This window comes from Montipora foliosa, chromosome 11 (genome assembly GCF_036669935.1).
Source record: "Montipora foliosa isolate CH-2021 chromosome 11, ASM3666993v2, whole genome shotgun sequence".
Classification (NCBI taxonomy): domain Eukaryota; kingdom Metazoa; phylum Cnidaria; class Anthozoa; order Scleractinia; family Acroporidae; genus Montipora; species Montipora foliosa.
In genome coordinates this window covers 50,119,661-50,129,365 of record NC_090879.1, presented here as the reverse complement: position 1 = coordinate 50,129,365, position 9,705 = coordinate 50,119,661, and the positions used below count along the sequence as shown (strand labels likewise).

At 39.0% G+C, this 9,705-nt stretch overlaps 1 protein-coding gene across 1 annotated transcript in view; it reads right to left on the bottom strand.

Annotated features, from left to right (window-relative positions):
- The window catches only part of LOC137977337 (neuropeptide FF receptor 2-like), a 1,388-nt gene extending 570 nt beyond the window's left edge, over nt 1-818 (bottom strand). The window contains exon 1 of the mRNA XM_068824568.1: nt 1-818. This exon is cut by the window's left edge and continues 570 nt beyond it. Coding sequence (XP_068680669.1) covers nt 1-522 — 522 coding nt within the window. The 5' untranslated portion in view covers nt 523-818.
- Between the last annotated feature and the right edge of the window lie 8,887 nt (nt 819-9,705).

Below are 9,705 nucleotides of genomic sequence, written 5' to 3'. Positions count from 1 at the left end.
GCTGTGTAAACTCATCGACGCCACCCATACCAGTGCGACAACAATTTTACATCGTTTTTGGGTTATTATGGCGGGGCGATATGGAAAAACAATTCCGCGATATCTGTCTACAGCAATGACGACCAAGCTCTGAATCGAAACAACCAATGAAATATCTTGGAAAAAATAGATCAGCTGACAAAAAATCAATCCCACAGATCCTTCAATTAGCCATCTTCGAGGACCGTTTGCGATTTCGGAGATTTTCATCGGCACCGCAAACACTGAAATAAATAAATCCGATACGGCCATATTCGCGATGAGATAGTTTACAGTTGTCTGAATCCGTCGGTTCCTGATCACAGTTGCAATGATGACAGAGTTTCCAAAGAAAGAAACGATCGAAACTATACTGTAGGCCAAGATCTTGATGATCTTAACCTCAAGTTTATGTTCTGTGAGAGAAGGACATTCTTTAGGTTGAGCAGCTGTGAAGTTTTCCATGGTAACTAAGATGGCATTAGAGGAGGAATTTAATGCCATTGCTCTGGTTTTTTGAAGTCGCCTCTGCCTCTCCGTACACCTGAGCAACTCAACTCATGGCAAGAAAGTACACCATACTATCAACAACTGTACTTTTCTCACGCAAATTACCTTGAGGTGATTTTGAGACAAAACGTGTTTTTTCTGTCTCTAGAATCCAACAGTATTGAAGGAACTCTAAGATGAAGAAGAAATCCTTCGGTTTTAGGGATATTAACTTTTCAAACTCCCCACGACAAAGCAACAATGCAACAATGCAATTCTGATTCTGACTTCATCTTCTTTTTATCCCGCTGGTGGCAGCCCAGGTTTTATCAGCTGGTAAAACTACATTCAGCGCACCTCCCACAGCTTCTATTGGCGTCGATTAATTAGTTGTTTTAGCTGCGAATTTTTATCTGCAGATGCCTTCGTATTTATTTAGTCGCTTCAACATTGCAAACTTGCGTTAGATATATTTATTCAGCCGAGCGAATAAGGTTGTTGCCTGCAGCTCAGTGAATACTGAAAACTGCCAAATTGAAAAGACCCCGCGAAACATAACACTTAATAACCTCAGAGTAACCTGCTGGAAGAACTGAAGTAAAAAAACTAAATTCCACAGTTTTTTGTCCTTCGAAAGATCAATAATGGACTAATTATAGAAATTCTGTCTATTTCAGCCAGTTTGAATCATTAAAAATGCGAGGCTGTATGAATATTTTACAACACAAAATTTGATAAATACGACTTTTTCAAGAACGTTTCAATTGAAATCGGACATTTTGATCGTTTGTGTAAGCTTTATTGAATATATAAGGAGAAATCAATGTTTATATCTGCGTAGGCGTATAAATGTGTTGCAAGCACCACGTATTTAAATTTTGTGGATGTCATTAAATGAACACCATGTCATCCTTCGAGGCAATCGCAGGTTTCCTGGAGCAAACAACACGAAATTAGCGGATTGTGACATATCTTTCCGCGTTGCCGTTGCAATAACTCTAGGCGAAATTGATCATTGCAGCTGAGAGAAACTAAAGCAGTTACGAAAGAAGACCTGTTCTTTTTTTTTTTTTTTGTCAGGCTTCCTTCGCAACTGCTAAGAGAGTGAGTTGCTCTCATCTGACAGCATCCCGAAATTCAGTTGGCTTTTAGTTGAACATTCACGTCACCGCATGCTTCCAAAAATTGCTGACTTGGATGACAGATCGCATGATCGACATAATTTTTTAAATTACAGAGATCCAACGAAAATAATAAAGAAATAATTAAACCACCCACTGCCGATTCATAATGAGGCTTGGTTTCAGCTTTAGGCGTCAACAGTCTTCAGCTCTCCAAAGCAGGCAGAATGTAAGCAATTTCATCGCAGAAATTAGCACATAAATTTACCTCCAGATGGCGATATACTGGTTTTTTACTGGTATAAGACAGACTTCCTTTATTCGTGGTTTAGGCTGGCTTAGTGAGATTACCAATGGACTTATATCGACTGCCAGGGGCGCTTTTACATACTCATATCTCAAAACACCGTGTTAGCGGCTCGACCACGAAAAAAATGCACTTGAAATGCGCTATGTAAATATCATTTCTATTACCATACTGTCATCTTCGGCTTTTTTGTCTGACTTGTTTGCTGAATCGTTTCGAGCAAACTTTATTTAAGGGCACTCTGTGGATAATCAAGTCGATTTACGGTTTACAGTATCCTGAGCACACTTCATTTTAAAGATGACAGAACAAAGTAAAGATATGAAATGCCGGTTTTCAGTTCACATGTTTCAAGAGGTTTCACCATTTCTTAATATAAAAAGCTATTGGTTGAGGCAGGTTATTGAGACTGCAGTAATTGCTGGTGAAAGGTGCAACTGCCATTTCACTGAGGTTGAGAATCCTGTCTTGAGGCGTTTGCTCTTTGCCAACAAATACGTCCCGGTGAAAAAGACAGTTGGTTCGGACGGTGGAGTAGAGTCTTTATGGCAACTGTTACCGCAGTCTCAACCAGTTAGAAACGAGTCCGTCCTTATAGCTTTCAATGAAGAGATTTAGCCAAAATGACTACTTAACAATTAGACACGTAGCTCGCATGAGGCGAAGCCGAATGGGCTATTGACCCGTGGCCCTTGAGGGCGAAGGGTCTAATTGTTTTAGTGTCACCCAACTAGTCGGACATAAAAGGCAATAATAAAGTTAGCAAATGCAAGCTGAAAATATATTTATTTGGGAATAAAACGAAAGAAAGCATCACGCTTTTGGTACTCGAGGACTATTACTAATAGTCCTCTAGTAGCGTAGCCAATCAAAATCCAGGATTTGCATTAGTAAACTAGTTGGGTGATACTAAAGAGGGATATTAGCATTTATAAGTGCAGCGGTTATCGTCCTGGCCGTGTTTATTAGGGAGAAGAGATGCAAAAGACAAAGACCAAGATCATGGGTCAGCCAACCGTGTGTTGTTTCTTTTTATATAATATTTATCGAAAAATTACTCCATTCTGATTGGCTAAGAGAAATGCAGTTTTCACGTAATATAGTGCAGAAAAACGAAAATTCGGTGAAAAAGAAGTAATAAACGAAGCATTCTGATTGATCAATGAGCAAACAAAGTCAGACTATTCAATCAATTGCGAACCCTGGATGGCGCAAATTTTTGTACAATTGTGTGATACGCGAGCGTTGTTTCAGCTAGACCATCTAGAAATGTTTCATGATATGTTTAAGAAGTAATCATATGATTTTTCTAGTGCAATTTGGAATTAATAAGCACTTGTAAATTTTGTCATCCTACAAATATCATTCTCCACAAGTGATAAGAATAGATGGTAACGCCTTATTACAAAGCATTATGGGGTTGAAATGCGGGCAAACATCGCAAAAATGTCTGTTTTTGTCCTGGTATTAATCCCATAGTGCTTTGGGCTCTAAATCGTGACGTCAATTGCTTACAAAAATAGGCACTGAATCGCGCGTGTGGAAAGACGCAAACACTGAAGGCTCTTCTATCTGCAAACACCATAATCGGAGAAACACCGCCGAGGTGTTTCCGTGTGCTTCAGAAAAGCAAGAACGAATTTCATTTCCTGTTGCATGAAATGCTGTTTGTTAGGGCTCCAAAACCACAATATTCTGAGAACTGGTACAAGTGATGTGTTTTTACGACAAAAATTTCTTAAAAAAACATCCGAACCTGTGCAAATGTTATTCTTAAAAGTCAAGACTGGCTATAGAGAAGGTATAAGCTTATGAACTTGTTGACCGAGTAGGAGTAGGAGGAGGGCTGGACGGAAAAATATTTGGCCCGAGGTTTAATAGCTCACGGACCTCACTGCGCTAGGGCCAAACAGTTTTCCTGTCCGTCCCACCTAAACTCAGTCAGTAAGCATTTTATCACATGGGCTCTTTACACTATTCATGAGCACTCAGAGGATGAAGTTGTGCCAAAAACAAGTTACAAATTTGCACAGGAAATTTGTTCTAATATGTTGTTTGTAGTTGCTTTTCTGGATATAAATAACTTGAATGTTTAGAAGGGACGAAATCCTCTAACATGGCATCGCACAGAGCAGTACCTGTTCCTAACTGGGCCTTACGGCTTTTTCCGGCCCTCCTCGCCGAAATGGGTAAGGTCATAACTTCATACGGGGATTTTCTCATAGTTTTACAATGAAAGGGCGAGCGAGGCTGTAAGGAGCATATCATAATAAATCTTAATCTTGAACATACGCACGCTGAAAACTGTTTTGACTCGAATGAAAACATTGAATGTGAATGTGGCGTCGGAAATTTCTAGATAAGATAATAAAGGTGGATTTCCACTGTCGCCACATTTTACGCGCGTGCACATACGTAAACTTGAATAGGCCATTTTCGAAATATCAAATATTCATCTTGATAGTGAGACAGTGAGGACAAAAACAATAGAAACACGTTGGAATGAATGTGAAAAATATTTACATATCATCCACTTTACTTTGTCTTTGTCCTCTAAACCTCTCTTTCAAGCTGAATTTTAACATATCAAAAAGGCCTATTGGCTATTTTCACATTTCCCATAATATACTTTGATTGCCTCCCAAATTTTGCACAAACCATTGTTTTCAAATGCTCTTGGGAATATGCAGTGTTCCGAAGAACATTTGAAAACAATGGTTTATGCAAAATTTAGGGGCTCCAAAAACGCCAAATCTCGGATCCCGAAAACCCTATTGGGTACCCTCCTTAATGAGCGCATTTTGCAACATACAAAGAACATGAAAAGTACTAACAAACAACAGGCATAAGTTGATCCAACCATTTAAAGTAAAATGACCAAGCCTACTTCGTAATCGAAAAGTGTCCGGTGTTTTTTAGTTTATTTGTAAGTTGTATGTTAAATACAAATTGACTGCCTCGTTAATGAAACATTCTCTTTATATTTTTAACCGAGCAGAATGCATAAGATGCCAGTCCAATTATTTCTTTCACGGAAATGCTTACCAGTTGATAAACAACAATTTTCACCAAGTGCAAAAATATTTGGACTGCATCGTGTGTAATTTTTTTTGTGTGTGTAGGTACGTAGACCAAGTTTTTTTTGTCAAAATAGACTCATATACGTGCAAAAGTTTTAAATTCAGTAGCCAGATCTTTTTGTTTTTCGATTATATCCGCTTCATGCTTCATTGATGCTTCAACACAACATTGTCACTTTTTATTCTTAACAATACATACATACATACATACATACATCCATCCATCCATCCATCCATCCGTCCCGTCCATCCATCCATCCATCCATCCATACACAAACTTTTATTTTGAATTTCAGATGAGCTAATTTCTTCGAGACACTACATTTAAGGACGTTCGCGCAAAAATTTTTCAACATTGATTTTTTTCTGAAACTTTTACCACTGTAAGATAATGAGTTAGTTATGTCAGAAATGTAAAAAAATGGGGGGTCACCGACTTCGTTTTGGAGAGAACATGCCGGGAAAAACACCCAAAATGTGACAAAATCGGGCTTCGTTAGCGAATAAGGCCAGTGTCTGTAAACCCAAATATATTGCAATTAAATCTTTGAAGTGAAATCTTCTCTGCCAAATATTGTTTAAGTGGACTTATTAAGTGAATTTAGTCAACTGGTGAGGTTCCTTAAAGATCAAGTTCGCATTTAGCGACCACAATTTCACGCGCCTTGCAGCCGCAAGATGGCAGGATTTGATGTCCCGTAAGCAGAAATGTTGAAATTTTTTTAACTTTCCACATTGATTTTTTGTTCATTTTTGGACAACGGGGAGATAATTGTAAATAAAATCCGTTTCTGGAAAGAAAAATAGGGGTCACCGAACGTCCAAGAGCGTTAAATCCAGACAAAGGTATAGCAATGGCCTTTTGCCCTATCATTTCTCATTTTATTACTTAGCGCGCGCGCTCGTGTATGACGTGGCGTGTGCATTTGCGTGCGCAGTAAGGATGCGCAGAAACAATTGCGCGAACGTCCTTAAGGCTAAAATACATTAAACATCCGCATATAAGAAATTAATTTTTCCAAGTTAGGCTAAATAGTTCTTATAAAAATTGTATTCATATTGGTTTTAGGCTCTCTACTAGGTTCTTGAATTGGTTCTTATTTCCGAAAAATATATCTACTCTATGATGTGGTATGACTGATTTCCTCTCATCAGGACTCTGTGCCTTTATATTTCGTAACCACGAAAAATAAGTTTTGAACAAGATCTGTGCAGTTTAAAATGCAATTTGTTCCAGTCGCCTGAAACTACAAGTCATATTTTAAAAATTAGAACCTGTTTATTTTTTTTAGGCTAACTTGACTTTTATGTAAGAGGGGTTTAAAATGAAATTTTAGTATTTATAGCCTAACAGATTCTTAAATTCTAAGTTCTGATATGCGGATGTTTACTATATATGATCCCGTAGACCCGCCAGCGCCATTGTTAAGCAAGGTTGAGTGCATAATTCAACCTAGGTAAAATGCGGATCATGAATATAATCTGCAGTAGGTTAAAACGGATTCAACCTGAAAGCGAGTTTTACCTGCAACATTTAATGTTTCTATTATCGTTCATTTTTTTCCTTAATTTTTATCTTTGCCTTTTTAATCAAGCCTGGAGGCATACTACCAAGGATCCCCTAACCCGCTCTATCTAATTTTTTGGACATTGGTGCCTAAGTTTTAACTTCCCCATCTCACATGGTATTATTATTGAGGACTCCAGGAGATGGAAAAATCTTGCCCAAGGCTTTTGAACTTTTTAAACTTCAAAGGCCTTGAGCAAGATTTTTCCATCTCCTTGATCTTCATCGATAAAAACATAACAACTGAATTCTCCAGATAATTAGGTCATCTTAAAAAGATGATTTGTTTTAAGTTAAAGAAAATTATCCTTTTTTCTCCAATGAATCCGGCATTCTTTTATTGAGGCTAAGCAGGTACCTGGCAACATCACAAAAAGAAGTGCCGGTGCGGGTTACAATATCTCTGTTTGTACAAGGGTCGAGTTTACGCAAGCCTGCTGCTCACTTTTAAATACAACAATGAAAACGTCTCGTCAAAATATAACAGTGCGAATTATTCAATCTAGTCAGCCAAGTTGACACTTGTACTTATCTCCAGGATTGCAAGTAATTAGATGCAGAAGCATTAGAAGAGTAAAATGGCCCAACTCAAACAGCAATCTCGACTGAGAAGAACATCAAAAGAGAAACCACCATTTTAGATTGCCTTCTACGTGACTTGGCCAGAAACGAGGTTACAATTGTCTTATTCAATACACAAACCACAATTAAATAACGGAGCTATAAAAGTTTCATAAATATGGCTTAAAAGGACCAGAGGTAAAATAATGCCAACCTATTAAAAACAATTCTTTCGGAAAAGGTGAATATGAAGCGTCAATTTACGAATAAGCGCCAACAAGCGCTCTTCTTGAAGTTAGGCCATTACAAACCGACGTTAAAACAGCGCCTATAGGCACTCGCCGTTCAGAAACAAGAATAAAACGTTGCCAATAAGATGCAGATTTATCAACTACCTGTTTCTACAGTAAAAATGGTTGAAAATATCAGTTCTCTCTCTCTCTTGAGGTGATGAGGAATATCAGGGACAAAGGGTAGAACGATGGCGCTTAAAAGTGCTCAGTACCCTGTTCAACTTACAGGAAAACAGCCCTTAAAAGCACTTTTCTGTTAAAGTTTGCATCAAGCCATAAGACCAAACAATGGAACCTTACTGGTTTTTATTTGTTTGTTTGTTTGTTTGTCTGTTTGTACGAACACCTTAAAAGGAGGATTGTAGAAGCGCCTAGAAGTACTTGCCTCTTTGGTTGAATACTGACCTTTTAAAAGATGACGTTGCAAAATGGTTAAAGTTTGAAATAACCAGCGGTATAACTGGCAGGGGGTAAAGACTTCCCTGTGTTGACTGCCAAAAACAAGACCAAGACCCATAGAAATTAAAGTAGGGGCTGGGTCATCAAATCCTTACTGGGTGCTATAGTAAAGAAAGGGTAATTGTATAGCAATCAAAAGCACTACCCCTTCAGCGCGGGCGGCCTATGGTTGCTAAAAACAGGAACCTTCCACTCAAACAAGATCATCATCGTCTAAAACGTTTGACAAACAGAAGGGAATCCGTAAATGCAAAATTGCTCGATCTGACATTTCCAGTTCTTCAATTAAGGAGCACGTTTTTCCAGAGGAGAAAACGGCGGGGTCTTTGTTGTTTTGGCCGGTCATAAGGTCGCCATTTAGAATGGCAGTGCGTACACCCAAACCCATGCCACAAACCCTGGCCAGAGAGACCTTCCCACAAGCCCAATTATTTCGGCATTCATTGTGTCCCTTTACAAGATTACTGGCGAGACATCGCCTTTCGCCAAGTTTAAGTTTTCTCTCACTGAACTCATCTGCAAAGAAGTAATCTATTGCTGCTGTTGAGCGAGGGCCTGGTTAAGTTCTCTATACTGCTCATTGGTGCGACGAAGGTCATCTCTAAACTAACCCATCTGTGAGGACAGTACGTTTAGTTAACAAAGAACGCTAAAGGAGTTCTTTCAAACGAAACTTGACCTCTTTCACGGCTTTATTAGTGTTTCCACTGGAGGACTGCAACAGGCATGCGATCGAGGCTATTGCGTAGGGGAAACAATTTGAATCGGCCTCCATTTAGTGCTCGTTCCAGTGTGGCAGTGCGAATAAGATTATGGCCCATTGAAGTTACATTCATTTCGGCTGTCGTTGGAAACGAAAAGCACTTTATGATTAGATGTCCTGATTTTCCCTCTGCGCAAAATTCGGTCTAGTGCGCTGTCCTGTGAGTAAATATGGCGTTTACAGTTGTCTGACCAAGAAATTCGTAGACTGTAGGAAATTGGTGGAACGAAGCTTTCTTCACTGGACAGCGTTCAGCGTTCATTTGCATAAAATATTACTGATAGGTCTCTCCACTCGATAGATTATCGTATTCACGATGCCCTTGTTTGTTTTACAAGCTTCTTGCACTCGAAAAGAATTCTTTCTTACGGCAATAAAAACTCGGAAATAGCTAAGAAAAATAATAAACAAAGGTTTAATGACATTCAAACCCCAAAACAAGTTTTCAATTATTTGCACTGTTTCTTTTTGAAACAGGTCGTGAACCACAAAGCTCATCTTGGGTCAAGTGAGACTTTGGCTAAGCCAGCGAGATACGGGAAGGCCGTTACACCGAGTACGATTGCTCTGTCAACCAAGACAATAGACAGTTTAAGAAACGACGACGGGAATAACATGTAGCTCACCAAGGTAAGACCCTTCGCTTGTTGTCATCATATCGCAGCAAGACTGATGCTCAAGGGACCTGAATGACCTTCGTCACCTGAAACACTCAAATCAGTGGAGTGTGAATCTTTGTCCGCCATTTTATATTTTCTTTAAAAAAAAAAAAAAACCTGCTGACCAAACAGCCCGGCTGCACGCATCTTTCGCTCATGATCTGCCTCAGGGGGAAGGGACTTCTCCTTTTTCACTGGAAATTCACAAAACAGGGCCAATCTAAGCACTAAAAGCTGCGTCTATATCTTTGAATTTGTAGAAAATTAGAAATTGCTCAGAATGCAAAAAGTTGCACGAAACGAAAAAAGGCGCTCGAGATACGAAAAGTTGCCAAAAAGTTGCCGAGCAACTTGTGGAAAGCCCTAGTCAAAGTAGAACAAGCAGCTG